The sequence below is a fragment of the Mus pahari genome, chromosome 5, assembly GCF_900095145.1.
Source record: "Mus pahari chromosome 5, PAHARI_EIJ_v1.1, whole genome shotgun sequence".
NCBI classification, from domain to species: Eukaryota; Metazoa; Chordata; class Mammalia; order Rodentia; family Muridae; genus Mus; species Mus pahari.
The window spans coordinates 16,966,277-16,991,395 of NC_034594.1; the positions used below are offsets into that span (position 1 = coordinate 16,966,277).

At 44.4% G+C, this 25,119-nt stretch overlaps 1 protein-coding gene across 11 annotated transcripts in view; it reads right to left on the minus strand.

The window, feature by feature from the left end:
• Positions 1-25,119, minus strand: part of Kansl3 (KAT8 regulatory NSL complex subunit 3) — a 36,970-nt gene that overhangs the window by 5,456 nt on the left and 6,395 nt on the right. For 8 of the 11 annotated variants that reach the window (XM_029538422.1, XM_021199337.1, XM_029538420.1 and 5 more), the window contains 18 exons: positions 18,861-18,951; positions 18,532-18,717; positions 15,100-15,231; positions 14,264-14,380; positions 13,936-14,037; positions 13,759-13,830; positions 12,080-12,154; positions 11,786-11,943; positions 9,417-9,480; positions 8,831-9,031; positions 8,538-8,694; positions 7,230-7,307; positions 5,883-6,074; positions 5,196-5,277; positions 4,696-4,826; positions 3,651-3,760; positions 3,079-3,301; positions 2,664-2,797 (listed from right to left, as the gene is read on the minus strand). In XM_029538422.1, coding sequence (XP_029394282.1) covers positions 2,664-2,797; positions 3,079-3,301; positions 3,651-3,760; positions 4,696-4,826; positions 5,196-5,277; positions 5,883-6,074; positions 7,230-7,307; positions 8,538-8,694; positions 8,831-9,031; positions 9,417-9,480; positions 11,786-11,943; positions 12,080-12,154; positions 13,759-13,830; positions 13,936-14,037; positions 14,264-14,380; positions 15,100-15,231; positions 18,532-18,717; positions 18,861-18,951 — 2,305 coding nt within the window. The remainder of the gene's footprint in view (positions 1-2,663; positions 2,798-3,078; positions 3,302-3,650; positions 3,761-4,695; positions 4,827-5,195; positions 5,278-5,882; positions 6,075-7,229; positions 7,308-8,537; positions 8,695-8,830; positions 9,032-9,416; positions 9,481-11,785; positions 11,944-12,079; positions 12,155-13,758; positions 13,831-13,935; positions 14,038-14,263; positions 14,381-15,099; positions 15,232-18,531; positions 18,718-18,860; positions 18,952-25,119) is intronic. The other 3 variants (XM_021199340.1, XM_029538423.1, XM_029538427.1) reach the window with 1 other exon arrangement.

The window sequence follows — 25,119 nt, forward strand, 5'->3', positions numbered from 1 at the left end:
AGTGCTGGGATTAAAGGCATGTGCTGCCCAGCTTAAATGTTTTTTGTAAGGACAAACAAATTTACCCTTTACTTCAGTGGGTGAAAAGGTAAATTAACTAGAGCTAGACATGGTGTGCACGCCTGTGAGCCTGTGGTCCCAGGACTTGCAAGGCTGAGGTTCGAGAGTCTTCTACATAGTCAAATGCTGCCCCGAAAACAGAAATGAAGAGAGTCAAATATAAGGGCAGTTTATGCTACCCTTCTAAAGGGAAACTTGTAAACAAACAAACAACAAACAAACAAAGATGGCTGGGCATATTACAGCAGGTGTGGGTAATCTCAGTCAGTTTGAGGCCAGCCTGGTTTACATGATCAAACTCCAGACCAGCCAGAGCTATACAATGAGACCCTATCTCAAAAGAAAAATTTTTAGCTGTATGCATGTAATCATAGTTATTTGGGAGGCTGAAGTAGAATGATCACAGCCTCGAGGCAAACCTGAGCAATTAATTCAGCAAGACCCTGTCTTAAAAAATAAATCAAAAAGGGAACTGGGGCGATGGCATGGTAGGCCAGGCACTGAGTAGGCCTGAGGGCCTGACTTCAGATTCCTGTTCATACAACACTCATGGTGAGCACCTGCACTCCTGGAGGCTTGAGGTCTGCCCAACCTTACCATACACGACAAGTTCCAGAGCCACTGAGAGACCCTGTCTCCAAAACTACAGTGGAGAAGTCAATGAGAAAGATAACCCCAATGCTAATCTCTGATACTATCACACAAGTGTGAGCAAAACACACACAGGCACACAGACACACAGACACACACACAGCCACACCATACAAACACCATACAAGATCCAGAAATAGAAGTTAAAAGTCAAATGTTGAGTAGAAAGATAAATTGGCTTGGGACTAGAGCTCTGGCAGGCAGTGTTTGCCTAGTCCGCATGGGACGCTGGGTTAAATCCTAAGTATTATACAAGGAACTGGAGGAAGTGACACACATGCACCTGTAACTGGAGAACTCAGTAGGTGCAGAAACGAGGACCAGGAGTTCAAGGCAATCCTTAGTTACATATTAAATTCAGGACCAGCCTGGGTCTGATCCTCTCTCAAAAAATATACTATGTAAAAGTGGATGAGATGGCTCAGTATTTAAAAGCACTTGCAATTCCTGCAAAGGGTCATAATTTGGTACCTGGCACCAACATGGCAGCTTACAATTGTTCTTAACTCCAATTCCAAAGGATATGGAGCCCTCTTCAGACCTCAGACACATACATATGCAGACAAAACTCATACACTAAAAATAAGAATAATAAAATAAAGGCAATCTACTGACTGGGATAAAGCATAAGAAACTGCCTAACAGAAAAAGGATTAACATAAAACCTCTGTTTGTTTTACTGTATGTAAAAACTCACATTGAGGTGACCAAGATCCAACTCTAAAAAGTTGTCCTTTGTTTTTGGTTGCTGTTTTTCCCTAACTTGATACAGCTAGAGTTATCTGGAAAGAGGAACCTCAACTGACAAAGTGCTTCCATAATCACACTGCATGTATGTAACCGGCAGAGCATTGACGTGGAAGGGCTCAGCTTACCATAGGCACTGCCGCTCCTGGGCAGGTTGTCCTGGGGTGTATAAGAAAACAAGGTGAGCAAGCCATGGACAACAAGCCATTAAACAGTGTTCCTTGCTGGTCTGTGCTTCAGATCCTGTCGCCAGGCTTGGTCTTGAGTGCCTACCCTAAGTTCTTTTCACCCTGTCAAGCTATTACAGAATCTATGAGAATAGCACTGAGAACTGTAAACATCCCTAAATTACACTGTTCCTGTAATGTTCCAATAATTTAGTAAGCATAATTATTTTTGTAATTGCAAATAAATAAATAAACAGCCAGGCAATGGTGGCGCACTCCTTTAATCCCAGTGCTTGGGCAGCAGAGGAAGGCAGATCTTTGAGTTCAAGGCCAGCCTGGTCTACAGAGAGAGTTCCAGGTAGCTACACAGAGAAACCCTGTCAGAAAATAACAACACAAAAACCTTCACAGGCCATAGGGACGGACTGGGCCCACCTGCAGACATACAGTCTGCACATGCCTCGCTCATTCATAAGCAGACAGCCCGGGTGAGCTCAGCTACTGGAGAAGAGTACAGTGTTGGACAGGACATTCTTGTTTCGCCTCCTATCTCTAGATGGCTCCTCAGATCAACATTGTAGATTAGAAGCATTTACTCTCCTTTAAAATGTCATACGGAAATCAGCTAAGAGGAATCGACGGCTACTTCCTGGGTAAACCCTAAAAAACCTAGCTATACCCTAAAGATAGCAATGAAGGCATGGTCCAAGAATCAGCCTCTACTGACAAGCTCTGAAGGATGAAACCGAGAGAGGGAGGAGAAAAGGAAGAAGAGAGAAATACTCAGACACATTATACCCAGCCATGGATGCCCTTGGAGATGCACTATCTCAAGCCTCACAACAGACAGTTTTACAGAGAAGGAAAATCAAATAGCCTTGCTCAAAGTGACAAGGCTAGAAACCTCAAAGTCCAAATTTGAATCTGGTCTGCCAACAACTTCAGAGCAATGGCAGCTGTGGTCAGCACCTTGGCCAGCCCCACACCTACCTAGGACTGGAGCGTGCGCACTTCCTGGGTCTGCCCAGGCCAACTCACCTGTGAACTAGATGGTAGCATCTGGGAGTTGGGCTCCTCCGACGGCGCTGCCCCTGACCCCATAGGGCTTAGCGTGGTGATTCTGCTTGGCTGGCCACGCAGCGTCAGAGTAATGGTGGTGGGGACCTTTAAGCCTAAGTAAGAGACAGACAGACATAGAGATAGGAAGACAGGGGGTTGATTTCTAGCCTCTACTTTCAGGTAACAGTTTCTTCCCAAAACAACACCTTGGCTTCCTTCCTGGGTAGGTAGGTCTGCGCTATCAGTAAATTTGAAAGGCACCAGTCTGTGTTCTCTAGACCTTTCTGAGGGCAGTTCCATAGAGCTGAATCCAAGAATCAAAAAGGACACCTTGCCTATATGAGATCTGGAAATGCCCAGAGCCGGAAGTCCCCATCATTCTCATGAGACTTACCTGATGCTTGGTTGGAAATTTGAGCCAAGCCAGGTAGGCTGCTTGCCAACTTAGCGAGGCCCCCATTGGTCAGCAGCTGGTGGATGGCAGTGGGCTTCCCACCGGGAGTGGCACCCAAGGAGGAGAGAGTGGTGGCCACAGGAATGGTACGGACAATGGTGCTTGTGCCTGTGGTGATGGCACCCAGACTCTGCATGGGGGTTGGCAATTTCACACTGGTGGCCTATTGGACACACAACCAGATGATTACAAGTTACCACCCAACAACAACACTGGAGCCTGGAGAGTCCATTCAGCACATGTTAAGGTACTCTTCCAGGATTTTTTATTATCTTTATTCATCACAAATGTATGAGGGAGCTAATATTATTACCTTATTTTATAGATGAAGACACAAGACAGATGCCAAGAAACTCATCTAAGCCCATAGAATAAGTCATAGATTATATGTCTGGTAGCTTCTTGACTATGTATTTAGAAGGCTTTTTGTCCTTAACGCACTCATACCAAATATAACCTCCCCTCTGTAAGAAGTTCTAATCCCACACTACCCAGTACAGCAGATAATATACCTGTGAGGCTGGCCCTGGGGAGGGACTTCCTGGGAGGCCAGAGGTCTTGCTGCTAATATCCTGCAAGCTGAAGCTGAGGCCCTGGAGGAGGCTGCTGGCTGAAGCGGTCCCTAGGAGAGGACATGGCAGATGTAGCAGACGTCGGTCCCAGGTATCACCCACAAGCAACCTACAGCACTTTCATCCTACAACAACCTAAGTTTGCCCTTAAGCACTGCCCTGCCCTCAGAAAGATACCAGGAAAGCCTTCCCAGCACACACAGTAGTTACTACACAAGGACAGGTACCATGCCAGACACTGCCTTGGACTTACTCTCCCAACCGGATCTAAGCCAGCAGTACTGCACTTTGTACAGAAAAATGGAGCACTTGAATCTCACTTTTCAGAAACACAAATTCAATTACTTCTACAGAAAAGAAAGTATAGGGGCTGGAAAGATGGCTCAGAGGTTAAGAGCACTGACTGCTCTTCCAAAGGTCTTGAGTTCAATTCCCAGCAACCACGTGGTGGCTCACAGCCATTGGTAATGAGATCTGACTCCCTCTTCTGGAGTGTCTGAAGACAGCTACAGTGTACTTACATGTAATAAATAGATAAATCTTTAAAAAAAAAAAAGAAAAGAAAGTATAAACCAAGTGGATTCAGATACCTGACCACATTACATATAGTCCAACAACCTGAAAGTAAAAATCTTAAAGGAGAAGTAACTCAGCAATGTCCTAACCCACGGTATCAGGCAATTAGCCCTTCCAGGCAGGCTGGGCTCAGAAAAAGTAGATATCAAAGAGGTAAAACACATCTTACTTTGCTGAAGTCCATTTCAGCACCACCTTTATCTATTTGCAGGTTTGAAAAAGAAGAAACATAGGCATTGTCCATCCTCACAGTAAAGGACACAGCCCCTACAGACAGTAAAGACAAGCTAATTCCAGTTCCCGCTAGCTTCTGCCACCACTGGGAGAGCAGAGCTACTCTTCCTCGCTCCAGTTCCAGAACTCCTGGTCTAAGACCACCCCCTGCAGCAGCAGATCCGAGACAAGGTACCTGGAAGGGAGCTGCCTGGAGAAGTGGCCACCAAGCGGCTCTGCAGTGTGTGGATAGCATTAGGTGTGGCACTGCTGGAAGCCACAGATGGGGCTGTGCTGGCTGCAACTCCACCTTCAGAAGAACTTGACCTGGAAATAAAGGAAGGAGCCCTGACATCCAAAGAGCAGCAGCCCACGGCCACAAGGGGGTATCCCTGAGTGAAGTCCGGCAAGAAAGAATCTTCTGTTTCAGTTTCAGTTTCTAAGCCCCACCTCTATCATTCTAAAAGCCAGGCCTAAATGAAAGAATTCAAGTCCTAGGTAAAGTCAGTGGATGCTCTGCAATCTCACAAGGAAAAATGAACTCAAGACTGTCAGAAATGAAAGAAAGCTCCCTATCAGGAAAAAGTCACATGCCTACAACTGACTCTAGAATCTCTCAACTTCCCTGAAGACCAACTGAAGCAGAAGTTGAGTGAAGAGGAGGAGGCACTAGGAGAGGAGCAAAGGCGGACTCACTTGGCTGTAGTGAGAAGTCCAGTGAGTTCCTTGGCTCCTGCTGAAGCTCCCAGGGTCATGGTGATGGGCTTCCCTCCGGCAGCTGCAGAACAACCAAGACCAGAGCTCAGACCTAACTCACCCCTAAACCAAGGCTGGATTTAAGATGGAAGGTGAAAAAGAACAGCTATGCTACTCCTGGAGAGCTGGGGTCCTTCCTTCCTTCCTTCCTTCCTTCCTTCCTTCCTTCCTTCCTTCCTTCCATTTTTTAAGCTTTCTAGAGTATCTTATTACCTTTATTAAAACCCCAAACGGACAAAGTGTATAATGTTCTAAATGGCCCTACAAATACTCTAAGATTGTCTCCCTTCGCCGGGCGTGGTGGCGCACGCCTTTAATCCCAGCACTCGGGAGGCAGAGGCAGGTGGATTTCTTAGTTCGAGGCCAGCCTGGTCTACAAAGTGAGTTCCAGGACAGCCAGGGCTANTCGAGGCCAGCCTGGTCTACAAAGTGAGTTCCAGGACAGCCAGGGCTATACAGAGAAACCCTGTCTCGAAAAACCAAAAAAAAAAAAAAAAAAAAGATTGTCTCCCTTCTTGCGACAGGTGACTACCACTTTCCACCATGTGTGACCTCAGACCATCTCTCTGACAGAGGCTGGGCTGCCTGCCAAGTCTGGGAACGCTGGTCACAGCACAAAAGACTCACCTTCAGGTGTTCCACCTTGAGAAAGAGTGCAAGGCCCTCCAACTGTGTCTCCTTGGGAGATGAGAGACACTTTGATCTTTGGTCGCTTGGAGGGCTTTGCTCCAGGAAGAGGGCTGGAAGGATGGTGCCTCTTCAGCTGGACCCGAAGCTCTTCTTTCTCTATGTCCTCCACTGGTTCTGATGAAATGGGAACTAAGAAACAGAGCTGAGCTAAGACCTTCCATAACTTACAAATACCACAAGCTGAGCCAGCCAGAAGAGACATGTGGAAGTTGCACAGGAAAAGGGATAAAGGTACAGGTTGTCCCACCCATTGGGGACCTGGCTTGGAGTATCTCAGAGATAACTCGGCCCATTTCAGTTGCCCTGGAGTAGGGAGACAAGGAAGGGGCCTTGAGCTGTTGGGAACCAAAGGATAAAAGGCATGCTGACGTCATCTAGCAGAACCAACCCCATGAGAGAACTAAGTAAACAGTTTTCTCAATACTTTCCAGACTCAAAGAAGTTGTTCATTTCCCTGTTCTACACCTTCTCCCAAGCTGTCCCAAAGCTGGGGACAGTAAACAGCCTATGAGGAACATCCACAGGCAGGCCACCTAATCCTCTGCACAGGGGCGTTTTCCAGGGGCTTCCGCAGCCTCCATCATGTATTAGGTACTCGAGGCTGAGGGCTTTGCTTGTCAAATGGAGGTAAGGCTACCAGGAGTTACGGGCTCTCAGGAACTACTAGGTGAGGTAGAATTTCAGCTGCTGCCCAAATAAGGCAGAAGTGGCCCATGTCCCAACCAGGTCTAGGGATATGGACTTCCATCAACTCAAACAGATCACTGTGTATAAAGGCAAGCCTCCCTTGCTTCCCCTAGACTTGATAACCTTTAGATTTTCTCAGTTTCCTGCTCTATAACCTCAGAAGTCTCTTTTGTAATGAGCAAGACAGCAGGCCAATGAACATAGGGGTTGCTGGCATGGGGATACAGTGAGGGAATCAAGGGCTGCTTAGGGATGACTGTACCAGCCTAAGACAGAGGAATGCTCTAAGTAGCTCTCTTGTACTTGCAGCAATCAGGATGGAAACAACCAAGGCAGGGAGAAAACAGATAAAGAAATGCAGGCTCACATGAAGGCAGTAGGCCACAGGCATACAAGCATACAAGGAGCATGGCAGAAAAAAGTGAGAAACCAAGAAATGCCACCATGAGAAACCAATAGGGAGAACATAAGCAAGGGAGCTGGTACAAGGAGCTGGGAGACAGAGAGGAAGAGGAAAAAAAATCAGTGGAGAGCAGGGAACAGAGAGGCAGGGAGGAGAGCAGTGCGCCTAGGCGAGCAGGTGAAAGCAATACTCACCAAAGAGACAGGAGGAGGTGCCGGGAGGAAAAGCTTTCCTCACCAGCATGTTTTGTTTCAGAAAAGCAGCAAACTGTGCTGGAATGAATCAGAAAGAATTATAGAATCAGCCAGCTAGAGGATGGAGAAACAGAGCGGGAACAAGGAAAAGACGAAAACTGTCAACCATTTCTAAGGGAACCACACGGATCTGGAACCTGACTTTGCTGTGTAATTGTCACACGGGGCTGTTGCCAAGCCTCAACAAGCTAAGGCAAGTTACCTCCAAAGAGAGGGGTCAGCAGGCAGTGAGAGCTCTGTTAACTACTGTTCCCCACCCACCCATCAGCTCCGCCTAAGCCATGGTTGTATGGATGCTGCTGTCCCGCTGACACTCATGGCTCCCGTCTTAAGCCCAGCTCACCACTCAGCTTTCCAGACCACCTTACAGTTCTCCACTAATCATGCTACCCAGAGATACGGCAACCTGCTGGCTCTGCCTTCACTAAATTCTAAGGAAATCGCACTAGTCCCGAGCACCACTTACAGAGCATGCACACAGACCCTGGGCACCCAGCCTCTTTTGTTGCCTTCACCCACCCAACTCACACTTGTTAGTGGCACTTCATAAGAAGCCTTAGTTTAAGTAATGGAGACTTTGGCCTCATTAAAAGTAAAAAGAGTGGTGAGCAGAGGACCGTTGGGATGGAGGAGAGTAGGACAGACAGACATTAATTAGGGACAGAACCACCGATGCGTCTTTCTTTACTCACTGAATTCTTTCTTTTCTACAGCTCCTTACTCACATAGCCCTTGAATCCCTCTAAACCCTGATTTCAACAACAGTGATGTTCCCCAGCCTTATCTGAAGCTTAACGGCAGAACATTGACCAAATCTGTAAATGTCGCATCATGGAACTCTTTAACTCTTCAAGACCAAATCAAAAGGGCAAGGTGAGCTAGCCTATTCTGAGGAGTAAAATCAGTCACTATGTGCTTATCATTTGGAAAGCCCAGGAATGGTTGGCAAAATATACAGCTTCTCCAATTAGAAATTAGAAAAACACCAGGCTACTACACACACAAGTCAGCTTATAAGCTCAACGTCTCCAGCACACCAGAGCACGGAGGGCTGTGACGTGACTAATGACAAAAATGCCTATTCCACACAGCCTTGGGACTCATTTCTCTGAGCTTGCCTAGAAGCAGTATGGGAGCCTCTCATGCTGCCCTGAAAAAGCTGCAGAGCTAATACTTCCCAACTCCACATGACAGGAGCTGCAGGAGACAGAGCCCACTGGGGCTGCTGAGCCAGGAGACCATCTGTACCTTGGGCTTGTCTGTGGGTCAGCACAGCTTCTGTCCTCTGCACATGTCTTTTCAGCAGCTGGGAGGCCCCAATCTGACTGGATTTCTGGGCAGAGGTCACTGTGGTCACTTTGGTCTTAGGGCTAGAGGTGGGGCTGCTGGACACACTGGAGAGATCCTGGGTAGAGAAGGTCCAAAGAGATTTTTATCCAAGCATGATTCTGCCTGGCTCCCTGCATCTCCCCTTACAGGGATTCCCAGACATTCCCACAAAGGAAGACCTCAGTAAAGGCGCCTCTCCCTGTGTACACTACCTCTGAGCCTGAGGGGGATGTGGGGAGCCTGGCAGCAGGGGAAGCAGGACGACTGCCTCGCTCAGGAATTTCAAAGGCCAGGTCTCTTCGGGCCAAGTCCCGGGGTTTCTTCTTCTTCTCAGCATCCTGATCCCGTGGCTCAGAGCCCACATGACCCTCAGCACGAGTGAGCACTCCAGTCAGGAAGTCCACAATCTCATCCTAGTGTGAAAAGGAGCAAAAGCCTTAGTCCTCTCTGGAGAATAGGACCCTCCTAGATAGCACCAAGATAAACAGAACTCTATTCTCCAATGATGGTTCTTTCCACTCCCAAGGCCACATATAGGCCAAGCTTAGCTGCGATACCTGGGGAAGACCAGCAGGTGCCTGTGCAAAAGCTCTGGGCATACTCCACGTCCCACTCTGTTGAGTGCCCACCCATATCTCAGTTCACCTCTTCTTTGCTTTTTCCCTCCCTGTTCCCCTTTCTTTGATCATGACTTAGGTCTACCACACAGCCTACTGGAAACCCTTCATGGTCCAGAGTGAGAAAGGCTGCTGCCAGTAAGACAAAACCTAGCAACAAAAAGGAGAGCAAACTGTTTACCTGAATACATCTGTCCACCATGCTCTGAGTCAGGCCCTCTGATTTCTTCTTTGCTTTGCTTATTCTAAGAAGCAAAAACAAACAGTGAGAGCAATGACCAAGCAGACAGAGCATGACAACTGAGTGCAAACTCTGCAGCCCAGAGTGGAACACACACACACACACACACACACACACACACACACACACACACACAGAAGGAGAGGGGGAGGGGGAGGGAAGGAGGAGAGGGAGGAGAGAAAGGAGAGTTGTAAAAAATTTTTTACCTACAGAGTAAGACCCTGTCTAAAAGCAACAAAAACCTGATTTCTGACTGAGACTCCTGGAAAACAGAAAATCAGACCCGTAAGTTTTACAATGGAGAGCAATATTACTAAAACTATACCAACTCTCCAAAATAAATGACATTTAATACAAATACTACCTATGTTCATATTGATCTTCCAATGTGAGTAACTCAGGACCTACATGGTTTAGGAGAGAACTAACTCCTGCACGTTATCCTCTTACCTTCATAAGGTGTCAGGGCATGGGGACACCTGCACTCAAAATCAGTAATAAAAATGTAACTCAAGGGGGGTGGTTAGATGGCTCAGTAGTAAGAGCACCAACTGCTCTTTCAAAGGTCCTAAGTTCAAATCCCAGCAACCACATGGTGGCTTACAACCATCTCTAATGAGACCCAATACCCTCTTCTGGAATGTCTAAAGACAACTACATATAATAAATAAATAAGTCTTTAAAAAAAACAAAAAACAAAAAAACTGACTTTGCTTTAAAAAAAAAAAAAAATGTGACTCAAAAATTCAAAACAAGCCGGGTGGTGGTGGTACACGCCTTTAAACCAAACACTCGGAAGGCAGAGGCAGGCGGGTTTTTGAGTTAGAGGCCAGCATGGTCTACAAACTGAGTTCCAGGACAGCCAGGACTACAGAGAAACCCTGTCTCAGGAAAAAAAAAAAAAATCAGAACAAAAATTTTTAACCAGGTAAGGTGGCATACACCTTTAATTTCAGCACTAAGGAGACAGAGGCAGTAAGTGTGAGGCCAGTCTGGTCTACATAAAGAGTTATAGGACAGCCAGGACAACAAAATTAAAAAATTAAAAAGAAATAAAATAAAAAATGTAAAGTGTACATAATGAAAAGTTTGATGTCAAAGACAAGAGTCTCAAAATCTTTCCTCTTGATGGACCAGTGCACACCATTAACTCCAGCACTCAGGGCAGAGGCAGGTGGACTGTGAGTTCCAGGCTAGCCTGGTCTATACGTAACGATAGTTCCAAGATAGCCAGACCTACATACAGAGATTCTATTACAATTTCTGCAAGTAAAGATGTTTCCTAAGATTGAATGAATGGCTGTCTTTATGACCAAAGTCATGAGACACCTTAAATCCCTCCCCAAATTTGGCTTTGTTGATACTTAATAATGTATCTAGTCAGGCTTAACACAAGTAAATCTATGTTCATACTGGTTCTCAAGGAATGAAATTTTTTAAAATGCCTACACCAGGAAAAGTTTGATGACAAAGAATCTCAAAGTATGTTCTCCCCACAAGATGACTCCTAATTACAAAGGGGAAACAGTAATTTCATAGTGGAGAACCTCACAGTAGCTATCCCAACTGTATGATCAACGTTATTATCAGTAGTAAAAAGACAAATTGAATCATGTATCCTCTGACAGAATACACTGAGAAGCTATGTCACCTTTGTGGCATTCCTGACAAAACTAAACATCTTCAGTAGATCAGAAGAAAAATATGTAAAAGAACTATCGATATTATAACTGATCAGCCATCTTCAACTGTGTCAAGGTTCCAGAAAACAAACACTGAAGACTAGGCATGGAGACTCAGGAGGTTAAGGGCAGAAAGATCCTGCTCAAGACCATTCTCAGCTACATTGTAAATATTGAGTACAGTCTGGGCTACATGAAATCCTGTCTCAAAACAAACAAGAAAGAGAGGGAGAAAGAGGCTCATTCTCTCTCTCCCCCTCCCTCCCTTTCTCCCTCTATCTCCCTCTCAGTTCCTCTCCTCTCTTGTGAGATACTGATAAAATCTAGGTTTGATATTTAGATTAGACAATACTATCAAATCGACATTTTGATTATATTTTATTTATACAAGAAACTCTAGGTGAGGAATAGAGGAGATTTCAGATTTCTTGTACTAGTGCTATAGTTTTTTGAACTAGGTTCAAGGGCCAGCTGGCTTTTGCTTCAGCCTCCTGAATACATTTTGGGATTATAGGATGCAAGATTAATTGTTCCTTCAGCCATACTGGTCTGTCATTATCCGGCCATGGACAAACACTCTCTAACATTCCAATACACTCCCGCTCGTCCCTCGGGAGACAGACCTACCTGAGATTATCATCAGCTCCCCCGACCACCACCAAGCTATTTTCTGCTCGTATCTTTTCCCGGAAGTCCTCCATGGCTTCAGGGTGACACTGTAGAGAATTCTGACCAATGACAAAGAGGACTGGAGTCTTCATGTCCAGGAGGGGATCGTCCACATCCTGGAAGAGGCAGCAGTTTAGATGTAAGCAGTCGGCCCTCACCTAACCCACAATGCAGCATGCACTCCACTGTTCCACATTCCTGCTGTCCCCCACTCCCACTGCCAAAGGCCAACCAGCTTCATCCCCCTCTTACCCCCCTGGGTCCATCCACAGTAAGCAGAGGAAACCCAAGGCAGACAACAGCAGTGACGTACTCCATCACAGACACCTGTACATAAAGGCATCATTCAGCTTTAGGATACATAAATTCACTGTACCCCAGCCTCCCCAGAACACAAATGTTACCAGGCTGGGAGATATAGGAAAGATAGAGTAGCACACTTATCTCATATGTGCAAGGCCCTGGGCTCCATCTTTAGAACACGGAGAAATACCCCAAACACAGAAAAAATACAAATGCCAACACTGTCCCTTAAAAGAAGAAATCTCTCATCAGCAGTTTTAAGGGACAATCCCACACAGCTGAGGCTTCTCAAAGCATGTGACCTGAGGGTTCTGTCCTAGGCGTGCAGAGGGTAGCAAATGCTTGTTCTCACTACTCTAGACACCATATTGACTACATTGCTTGGAAGAACTGGGACTCTTCAAACATGAAGACATCAAATTCAAAACTAATTTGTTTCTATTTGAAATGTTGGGCCAGGCGTGGTGGTGCATGCCTTTAATCCCAGCACTTGGGAGGCAGAGGCAGGCGGATTTGAGTTCGAGGCCAGCCTTGTCTACAAAGTTCTAGGACAGCCAGGGCTACACAGAGAAACTCTGTCTTGAAAAAAAAAAAAAAAATTGAAATGTTAAGGAGAGTAAATCTTTAAAAAAAAGAGAAAGAAAGAAAGAAAGAAAGAAAGAAAGAAAGAAAGAAAGAAAGAAAGAAAGAAAGAAAGAGAGAGAAAGAAATGTTAAGGAGAGACCACAGTATGTATTTAAGTCTGGAGAAAAGGAACATTCCCCCCCCCCCAGAGATACATGCTCAAACATATATAAATGAAATACAGATCTGAAACTTTTAAGATTGTTTAGTTTTCTTCTCTTAAGAAGTTTGGAGTAAAGCCAGTGGGCAGTGGTGGCGCATGCCTTTAATCCCAGCACTTGGGAGGCAGAGGCAGGCAGATTTCTGAGTTCGAAGCCAACCTGGTCTACAGAGTGAGTTCCACATCATCCAGAGCTACACAGAGAGAAACCCTGTCTTGAAAAACCAAAATAAATAAATAAATAGATAGATGGATGGATAGATAGAGATAGATAGATAGATAGATAGACAGACAGACAGACAGACAGACAGACAGACAGATAAAAGAAGTTTGGAGTAGCCTAGAACTTAGATAGATAGATAGATAGATAGATAGATAGATAGATAGATAGATAGATAGATAGATAGATAGATAAAAGAAGTTTGGAGTAGCCTAGAACTTATATATAGTCCAAGGTAGCCCAAAACTCATGGCAACCTTCAGGCCTCAGGCCCCTAGAGCTGCCATTACAAGCATGTGCCATTACACTTTCGAGGTTTCATCAAAATATTCCAGAGCACAGAGAAAGTGGGCAGGAATAAGACCAGCAAGCCTGACTATGAGCTGATCACTGAAAAGGCTGGGTGAAGAGATCAACAAGTTTATCTACTATTCCATTCTTCCTATTGTAACATTTCTATAATATCATTCAAAACCTAAGACTGTCTTCCACAGTGTAAATGTAGTAGTTTCCCATGCAAGGTATCTAGATCTAAGACAAACAATGAAGATCTCAAAGTACTGAAGGCTCCCATAACCACCTTCAGGTTCTCAGTAACCTCCAAATACGTGAGAAACTACTTACATGACAGGCCACCAAAGCTCCTGTATTCCATCCAATCAGGATGATGGGTTTGTGTGGGAAATGGCTGTGAATCTTTGTGGCAAGAGAAAGAAGACAGTAAGTAAGATGGGAGACTCCCTGGCAAAGAACAATCCCACACAGGGTACGTCTCAGCCAACTAAACCCGGACATTCTCACCTCCAGCACTTTGCTTCTCACGGCCCCAATCATGTGTTCGAGGCACTGCAGAACTCCTACCCCACTGCCATTGTTCAGTAGATGGGTAGCTACAGGGATGACCTAAAGGGAAGACAGAGCATCCTTGCCAGGAGTGCCAAGGTTCAAACCTCGATTCTGCTTGATATCCCAAATCCCTTAGTCATGTGACACTTAATGCCAAAATTAGAGTTAGGGGAATGAACCACATTTGTATTTAACAAACTTGACCCCCTCCCCACACTCTTCTCTTTAATTCTCCAAGACTATACACACTCCTACCCAGAATTCCTCTTGTCCTTACAATTACCTTGCCTAAGCAGGAGAGCTGAGACTGCCAGAAGCGGTGGCGGCGTGAGGCAGGGAACACAGAGCTGGAGGGACCAGAGGAGACGATGAGAATCAAAGGAGAACCAGGGAGTTTGCTCTGAGGAGACAGAATCCCATCCAGAACCACTGAGTGAGAGGTGTTCATCTACAAGCCCACAACAACTGTAGCAAACACTTCTTGCACCAAGCATTGGTCCTTTGCTTATGACTAGAGGGATGGCTCAAACAGTTAAGAGCACAGACTGCTCTTCCAGGGAAGCTGACTGCAGTTCTCAGCACCTGTAACAAGTGGCTCACAACTGCCTGTAACTCGCCCAGGAACCCTCTTCTGACCTCCATGAGCATACCAGCATCTGCACTCACATGCGAGCACACACACTTTAAAAAACAAATCTTGAGCCGGGCGTGGTGGTGCACACCTTTAATCCCGGCACTCGGGAGGCAGAGGCAGGCAGATTTCTGAGTTCGAGGACNAAAAGCAGCACAACATGGCAGAATGGTATTTTATTGTTAGTTTACTTCAGTAATAATATAGCATTGAAAAAAGTAAGAACTATTTTTTTTTTTTTACATAAATCTAATCATCTCTTGCCACATAACTCTGGTGCTGTAGTGGAAAAAAAAAAAAAAAAGAAGCAAACAAACAAAAAACAAAAACAAAACAAAAACAAATCTTTACAAAGAACCCAAGCTATTAATAAGAAAAGTTAAGCCACTTATTACCTCTTGCCAAGCCTCTAAGGCTCACTCTGAACATTTTCTGTGCACTTAAAGGCTGCAGATGTTAAGCCAGGGCTGAACAACCAACTTACTTACTGGTTTGTTATGTGAAAGCACACCGACAGCAGGGTCCCAGGGCCTCTTGAGGAGAAGTGACAAGGCCTCCGCTCCTGCAGCCCCAGTTTTAGTATTGGACGACACAAGCATCCGGTCTATCAAAGTTGGGATCTACAAAGAAGGAAGAGCAAAGAAAGATGTTTCCAGTGTGAAGTGAGAAACCTTCCCTTCAGCTGCAACCAGATGCATGAAGAATCCCACTGTGCTCCTAGCTCTTATGCACAGCTAGAAATCACAAATGAGTCCACAGCCAGAGTGCACTCCTGTGGAAGCAAAGCAGCGCTGATCCTCTGGAAGGCAATCTGGTGGGGTGCATTCTGCCATCCTTTTTCCCCCATGACTGTACTTCAGATACTTTCTCACATCAGAAGACACACAGAAACCAACCTCAGCTATGTTGGGGGTGGGGTGGAGCACTACAGAGAGTGGGATACAAAAGACCCTGCTTCAACAGACAAATAGCCTTCGAGTTGAGACATGCATAATGAACCCTGTTATTGTTCCTCCCAAATATATCCTACTATATTATGTATATTTTGCTTTACATCATATCCTGTTTTTAACTATCCCCCCAAAAAAGTGACCTCACCAATATATAAATATAGGTTTCAGACATGCTGATGCTTATACTGCAAAGAAATATCTTCATAAATTCCACAATACCCACAGAGAAGTCAAAACAATCTCAAGGAAGAAAGGAAATGTTTTAAGCGTGAGAGGTTGTTTTCAGAGGAATTTCAAAGGGGTTTTCCCAGACAAGAGAATATGGTGTGAGACAGACATAAAACTCCAAAGGCAAAAGGGAGGGGAAGAGGGGGAGGGAGAAAAACATGCAGAGTCAGAAAGACTGATTTGAAGCTGGGAGTAGCTCTTATCTAGGATTTGCAAAGCCCTGGGTTTAATCTCTAGCACACAAAATAACTAAAATAAAATGGACAAATGTGATAAGTTACTTGAAATCCCTCTTCTGTCCTTCATATAAATATGCTTCAGATAAGTAAGTTTAAGAAGATTTGAAATCTGGGTCCAGCACTCAGGAAGCTGAGGCAGGAGGGTATCTAATTCAAGGCCAGAAAAGGGAAACCCTGTCTCAAAAAAGTAAGTAAATAAACAACAAAGGGAGAAGAGACACCGAGAGGAGACTGTGCACATCTAGACTGCCTCAATGCACTCGGTGCCTTACAAAGCACCAAGCTAATCCTACAGAGGGATTTACTCTCAAAGGTGAAAAAGACAAACCAAGTTAGGGATGGCAAGGAGGGATTCGCAGTGCTAAAGCCATGTGTGTGTGGGGGGGGGGGGGGAGACACAGAAAGCACTAACTGGTGATAGTGCCATCCAACGGAGCAGGGAAAGTGAGCAAGAAGTCACATTTGAAGCACCAATTTTTAAGGTGATGCAGGCCTAGGAGTGGCAGGACTCTATTGTGAGATGAGGTATGAGCTATAAGCCAAAGGCACGGCTGGGTATAGTAGCCCAGGCTGGGGTATGGTAGCCCATTCCCATAATCCCAGAGTTTGGGGAGCAGAGGTTGGAGAATTAAACAAAGTTCAAGGCTGTCTGGTCTACAAAGCTAGTTCTAGGCCAGGCAGGGTTACCCAGTGAGACCCACTCTCAAAACAACAAAGAACAAGCACATGTTGTGGGGTTTATTCCAGACCCAAGCAGACTTAAATACCAGATTCCAGCAAGGAAGAAGGAATACACGGTGACAAAGGCTCACCACCCACAACTGGCCGTTCTTTATAACTCCCTTTAATCACTGAGGTTACTTATAAAGCTTTCTCAGGCAGTAGTCTACCTAGGAAACTGAAAAGCCCTGAGGCTCACTGTCAACATGAAAAAAGCCATCAGTAACTGACTTCCATCTAGGACCAAGCTTTATGGCCTTTTCCGCCCTGTATGCTTCTGTCCCAACAAAAAAAGAAAACCCTGAGTTTGCCGTCCCTTCTCTGCTAGGAGGGAAAATAGCTAGGCTAAGAGCAGCCAGGCGATGTCTAAAGCCTAGCACATATTATAAAACAAAACAACCCATGCTCATTAACAGCTGTAAGTCTGGAGGTAGAGGAGCTACCAATGGAGAGAGCACACAGCCTAGGGCAGAAAGTACCTTCCATTCAATGCGCTCACTGGCTAGTGTACGGGCACAGCCATGCCACTTCAGCTAGCCCACACTGTACTGGACTCCAGCAGTATGTCCACACATACTAATTGTACACACTTAAAGAGTCCACAAAAGGGGTCTATAATGCTCAAAATATCTATCGCCTCATTCACACAGTAACTTAAACAAAAGTAGTGCAGCCTTATCCTGGTCATGGTGAGTGTGGCGGAGCTACCACTACCCTGGACACTACCAGCCCTTGCCCCTATAGCACACTACCCACCTATAGCACACTACCCACCTATAGCACACTATCCACCTATAGCACACTATCCACCTATAGCACACTACCCACCTATAGCACACTATCCACCAGATAAACTTCTTGTTGCTCTCTCCATGCAAGGTAAATATTAGCTAAAGAAAAAACTGAGGTCAAATATCCTACCACACATTAACCGTTGTATCTAGTTCTAAGTTCTCTTTTACACTGGCACACAACCAGTTTTCTTCAGCTTTCTCATAAACACAGCATTTTCTAACTTCAAAAAAAAATAAGATTAAGAAACAATGAAACTAGAAGTTCTGAGGACGTAACTCTGTGAACATATGACAGAGCAGATGCAAGGTCCTGGGCTCTACCCCACTAGCATCATAGCACCATGGAAAAGAAAAGGAAAGTAAAAAACTGAACTCAGAACCATTACCTAAGACCAGCTTGAGCTGGAACAAAGCACACACTCCTCAAACACTCATGAGGGCCACGTACATAATCCTCAGTGGTTACTGTATGGGGGCTTCCTATACGCTGGCTTATGTGTCAAGAACTCCACCTCTTCAGTAACTCAATCCCTACACAATGAACTTGCAGTGTAGACCAAGCTCCAAGTGATGGAGATCCACCTGCCTCTGCCTGTACAGTTCTGAGATTAAAGGTGTGTATCACCATACCCAGCCTACAGTCCATCTCTCATGAGGAGAGTTAACTCAGAAGGTTCCCCTGGTCCTCCTCCGTTCACCCTCATCTCTTCCACCACAGTTCAAGTCAGCGATGACTCAAGGGTAAGAACTGCAAGGCTATAGAGGGGAAATTATGTATTCTGGTTTTCAGATGCCACACTTTATCCAAAAAAATGACACAACTGAGGAAATTTATACCAAATAAAAGGGAAAATGATACCCTTTTTCATTTTAATAGCCAAGTTGTTAGCCTCTGTGCTGACCTAGTCACATGGCCTTGTCCAAACCTCCTGAACTCACAGCAAACACTGGCTGCTGCCGCTAGGGCAAACCAACCGCAGCCTTACCTTCCCTTTCAGTGTCTGCAAGGCATCCAAGTAAGCAGCTAGCATGGGCAGGCTCAAGGTCTCCACGAGGGTGGTGTGCAGCCACTGGATCAGCTTGGTGTCCCAGCTGACACTTGCCAGCGCCTGCCGCACCCTCCTTGCACACTTGTCCACAGCCACTCGACGCAGCACAGGCTCGTTGCAAGCCTGAAAGGTGTTAACAAAAAGAATAAAACAAGAGTTATACTCTGTGAGCAAGCTGGGGGGCTGAAGGGAGAGCACACAGGACACAACAACCCTCAAGGCCAAAACTAAGAGGGTCAACTACAGACACAGTTCCGATGTCTTACCCCTTCATTGGCCAATCGTGCAAGCCGGTCAGACTGCAGGGCTTTGAGGATCTTGTTAAATAGCTTATTCTGAGCCACTGTCCAGCCAGTCCTATAACAGAAACTCCGAGGAATTAAAATGCAACCCTGAGGACATTTCCCATGTATGGCCACCGTATAAAGAGATGCTGTCATATTTTTGTTCTCATTATGAAAAGTCTAAGGCCTCTGAGCTAAAGCATGAACTCTAGCTTTTGGTCCCAATTCTGCCAATGAATCACCTTATCATACACTGCAAGTCACAACAAATCATGGAGTTTTTTTCAGTGCTCAAAAGCTATTTATCGGGCTGGTGAGATGGCTCAGTGGGTAAGAGCACCCGACTTCTCTTCCGAAGGTCCTGAGTTCAAATCCCGGCAACCGCATGGTGGCTCACGACCATCTGTAACAAGATCTGACTCCCTCTTCTGGAGTGTCTGAAGATAGCTACAGTGTACTTACATATAATAAATAAATAAAGCTTTAAAAAAAAAAAAAAAGCTATTTACCTATCTGGTGGCTAAAATAATCATATTAGTAACAAAAGACAAGTTTCGGTTATTTATTTCCAGTACGGTCTCACTTCAAACTGTACTCAAACTCTTCTCCTGCCTCAGCCTCCATAGTGCTGGGATTACAACACATGCCACAACAGTTGATCAGTGTGCATTTGAATGTACTATACTCCAGGTTTGAACCAGTTTGAAGAGCAAAGACGTAACAGAATTGTAACAATTCTCCACTGTCTCAACATTGTCCCCAATACTAATGGCTTTCCTTTTTTTTTTTTTTTTTAAAGATTTATGTATTTATTATATGTAAGTACACTGTAGTTGTCTTCAGACACCCCAGAAGAGGACATCAGATCTCATTACAAGATGGTTGTGAGCCAGCATGTGGTTGCTGGATTTTGAACTCACGACCTTCAGAAGAGCAGTTGGCGCTCTTAACCGCTGAGCCATCTCTCCAGCCCACTAGTGGCTTTCCTTTTCCTCCGTTTTTGTTTTTGTTTTGTTTTTGTTTTTGTAACACAATTAGTGAAATAATATTAATACTTTCTTATCCTAGCACATCAAGACATACAAACATCTGTCTTCCTTACTGACAGCTTCTAAGCCCGGCTGTAAACTACTGGTCTCAGCCCCACTTCACTGCCAACATAGTAGGGCCCTCTACCTCACTCCCAACAACTCAGTAATCCTGACATCACAGTTATGACTAGTAATCTTAAGAGGCAGGAGGAGAAAGGCAACAGAAGATATTTAAACTGTTTTCTTTCTCTCTCTCTCTCTCTCTCTCTCTAATCAAGAAACGCCTAACAAGGGCTGGAGAGATGGCTTAGTGGTTAAGAGATCTGACGGTTCTTCTAGAAGTCCTGAGTTCAATTCCCAGCAACTACATGGTGGCTCACAACCATCTGTAATGGGAGCTGATGCACGCTTCTGGTGTGTCTGAAGAGAGCTACAATGTACTCACATACATAAAAGAAATAAATAAAATTATTTTTAAAAAAAGGAAAGAGAGAGAGAGAGAATGAATGAGAATCTGTCCATCCGTCCTAACAAGAAAACATGGTAGTACATGCCTTTAATCCTAGCACACAGATGCAGGCATAAGCAGATCTCAGTGAGTTCAAAACCAGCCTGGTCTGCAGTGACTCCCAGGACAGCCAAGACTTACACAGAAAAAAACCTATCTCAAAAACAAAAACAAAACAAAAAACAAAATTCCCACCAACTGGTAATAGAATTGCATTTATGGGCTGGTGAGTTGGCACCATGGGTAAAGTGGTTATTGCTGTGCGAGCATCAGGACCTGAGTTGTATCCCTACCACCCATATAAAAGCTGGGTATGGGGACACGAGTCTGTAACTCAGTGCTGGGTGGAGGGGTGGGCAGAGAAAGAAGGATCTCAGGGGTTTGCTCCCCAGCCCACCTAATCAATCAGCAAGCTCTAGGTTCACTGAGAGTCTATGTCAAAAAATAGAAGCTACAGAAAAATATCAGATAATCTCATTCCTCCACCTGTGTAAACACAAGTGAGCACAGCTGTATAGTTCACATATACGCTTAAATACACATGTACATTAGAAACACACATACACAAAAAACAAATAAATGCTTAAAAAAAAAAGTTACAGTTCTGTACCAAGCCTTGTGGATCCTGGATCTCCCCAATCTCATCATCTAATAACTGTCACTCAGCTTAGTTCTGTGTGCTCTTCTATCCCTGATCAATACCTCCATTCTCCTACATAGACCCGTGTGCACCAAGTACAGTCAGTCCTGCACCTGGACCCTCCTCATTCACTCCCTGAACTGACACAGTAATGCCCTCTTTCCTTTCCTTCACGCCACTGTTAAATGCCACCTTCTACTGAGGCTTCCTTGATCTCTTAGCCCATCCTGGGATTCTCTAGCTCCATTTTTCAACTACTTCTGCACCTCATATTTTAGCCATTCTATGTGATTGGCTCCCTTTGTTAGAATGCAAAAGCCAAGAAAGCAAAGATTTTTAAGGTTGTGTTTTAATGCTATATCCCCAGTACATGCAACAAGAGCCTGACATACACTGAGGAGTTAAAACACTGCTGAATGAACAGAGCGATTGCACACACAATCTAAGTGCTCGGAACAGCTTAGTCCATCCCGTTCCCACACATTAAGCAACAGGAACATACCATGACCAAGCTGCAGAGAAGCTGCTCGAAACAGGGTCAACAGTCTCTACCTCTTATCTCACAGAAGATGAGCAACTTTTCCATCGCACCTGACCTTACTCAACAAGAGACTTCTACAGGTCTATAACTATAGGTATCATGGCCCAGTGAATACACAAATGAAGGACAAATTACCCTTTTAATTTACTCTATTCAACTACCTGGTTCCCCCAGGAACAAGCTAATATTTACTAGAAACTCCCTTTCTCTATGTAAAATTAAAAAATCTCCACCAACTATGCAACCTACATGGTTCAAGAGGCAGGATGTTATTCTACTCTGTAGTAAGGAGCAGGCTATGCACCCCGAGTCTTCCCATCTAAAAAACAGACATGGGCTAGATGATCTCTACATTATTTAACATTCAGGTTAGCTATGAACACTAATGAGAGCAACCTAGGTTTACAGAGAAAACCAAACAATCCCTCTTCAGAAACGCCTTCATTTCCCTCAGGATCAAATCTAACCAAGTACATCTCCAGGTCTTACTTTATTTAACTTGATATGTAACCAAGGCTCATGCCAAGCTCATGAGCCTCCTGCTTCTTTCTGGCTCTTGAATGCTGGAATTACAGACCTGTAGCATCACGCCCTGCTAGGAGTGCCTTCCATCTATCTGCAAAACTGTCCTCGCTGCAAATAAATGCCCTAGTTCCCAAAGTCACTTGCTCTCTTGTGATACTGTGGAGGGAACTAGAAGCAGGTTTACACTTTCTTTTTTTTTTTTTTTTTTTTTTGTAAAGATTTATTTATTTACTATATGTAAGTACACTATAGCTGTCTTCAGACACTCCAGAAGAGGACGTCAGATCTTGTTACGGATGNATTTGAACTCCGGACCTTCGGAAGAGCAGTCAGGTGCTCTTACCCACTGAGCCAACTCACTAGCCCAGGTTTACATTTCTAGATTGTGTTTTTTTCTTTTCCCCTAGTTCTCTTGGCATGACTCCTGTGAGTTCATCAGAATCACGTCTATTGTTAGAGACTTAGATTTCAGAGATAGATGGAAAGCCTTGACTGCACTTGGCTAGGAAGGCTTGATGGTCCCTAGCCCTTTGGTTCATACTCTCCCTTCCTTTACACTACTGAAACGAACAGCAGCCTCTCTCCATAAACAGTGATTCTCAGGTAAGCTTGAGATGAGCATAGGTAGCAGTAAGAGCAAACAGAATGTTCACAAACAGAATAGAAAAGGCTTTCCAGAGACAGATACAGTGCCACTTTAATGTACTTCTTAGTTTTTAATCACTAGTTAAATTCTACCCTGTTTTTGTTTAATTGGGTTTTTCAAGATAGGGTTCCTCTGTGTATCCCTGGCTGTACTGGAATACACTACACCAGGCTGGCCTCTAAAAGAGATCCATCTGCCCCTGCCTCCCGAGAACTGGGATTAAAGAGGTGCGCCAGCACTACCCAGATAAATTCTATCCTATTTGTAAGCACTAAGATTATTATTTGTGTGTGTGAATTTGGGTGTCCTATCTTTCTCCGGATTATTGTTTTAACAGTCTCTCACTGACCCTGGTACTCCATGCTTGACTAAATGGTCGGCCAGGAAGTTCCAAGGATCCTTCCTCCTTCTCCAAACCTGGGGTCACAGACATGTGTCACTTTGCCTACCTTTCTTTACACAGATGCTAAGGACCCATCCTCTGAGCCTCTCCTCAGCCCTTCGTTTTTAAACTCTATTTCACTCTGAAATCAAAATGATATGAGGAAAAAATATGATCTGAACAAGAGTCAAAATTTATTTAGTCTGTTATGTTGTTTTATACGGTTATTTCGGGATAGAAACTGGTTTATAGCCAGATTCTTTTTTAAACATGATTTAACTCCCATAATGAACAAACTGACTTAAGTTTTTCATAAAATAACTTTAAGAATAGATCTGCTCTTGCAATGATATGATGAGTTGCCAAATGATTGAGATTTTAAATGTTCTGTTCATACTCTTGTTTTATAATTAAAATTTACATCCATTTAAAAAAATCTATTTAGGGGGCTGGTGAGATGGCTCAGTGGTTAAGAGCACCAACTGCTCTTCCAAAGGTCCTGAGTTCAAATCCCAAGCAACCACATGGTGGCTCATAACCATCCGTAATGAAATCTGGTGCCCTCTTCTGGAGTGTCTAAGGACAGCTACAGTGTACTCACATATAATAAATAAATAAATCTTTAAAATAAAAATCTATTTAGAAACAACTGCAACAACACATGAAATTAAATTTGAAAGCCACAAATTTTGCATCTAAAAGCTCAGGAAAGAATTCTTGAGTTGTTGCTGCACACACAACCAAGTGACCCCAAGAACTGAAACGTGTTCTATGCATTGTCAGCTTTGTGGGAGGCTAAAAAATTAAACAGGCAGGAGGGAAAGATCTAACCCAATATTAAGATAAAGAGCATGCTAAAGATATCATTTAGGAGCTGATGAGAACTGTGTGAGTCAACAGCCCCACCCTCAGGCCTGACTGTTTACTTTTCACGAGTGCAGAAACACATTTTCTTATTTCATAGGTGACATCAATCTTTTGTGTTCCTTGGTCTGACAACCCGCTGACCTCAGGCTCGGCCTAGTTGAAGAAAGCAAAAGAGCACACTGGCCCTAGAAAACCTGACTCTTTTTTTTTCCTTTTTTCTTTTTGAAGAGACAAGGTCTCACCATGTAACCCACACTTGCCTCAAATTTGGATCCTCCTATCTCTATTTCCCAAAGGCTAGGATTACAGACATATCCCACAAAGCCAGCAAACCTAGTATTTCCAAAGGTAATTATTAATTCCCTGATTCTGTTCCAAGGGAGACTGATTCAATGTAAAAATGTCAAAAAGAATTAAGAAGATTTCATTTTATGTGTATGAATGTTTTTGCTTTCATGTATGTATGTGCATGTCTGATACCCACAGAGACCAGAAAAGGGCACTCAGTCCCCTGAAACAGAGTTAGAGTGGTTGTAAACCACCACATGAGTACTGGAAACAGAAATCTGGCCCTCTGAAAGAACAGTAAACACTCTTAACTGCCGAACAATTTCTCTGACCCCAGATTTAAAGGAAAAAATAATATTTTAAAAAATTGTGTGTGCGTGAATGGGGAGTTCGTGATGTATTTAGGAGGAGGCACATGCCATGGCACTTATGAGGTCAGAAAACAAGTTTGTGGAGTGACTTCTCTCCTTGTCCCTTACATGGGCTCCAGCAACTGAGTTCAGGCCATCAGCCTTGGACCAGGTTTGTGTTCTGCCAAATGCCATCTCACTTCCCCCGTCTAACGGAATTTTTTAAATCTTATTTTTCTTTCTTTTAGTTTTTGTGACACAAGGTCTCACTAAATAGCCCTGGTTGTCCTGGAACTTACTAGGTAGACCAGGACGGCCTCGAACTCAGAGATCCTCCTGACTCTGCCTCCCACCTACTGGAAATCAAGGTGTGCACACCATGCCCAGCCTATAGGAAAGTTTCAAGTGAAAGTCAAACAGGATACGACAAAAGATATCAGAAAAGCTTAATTAAATCACACAA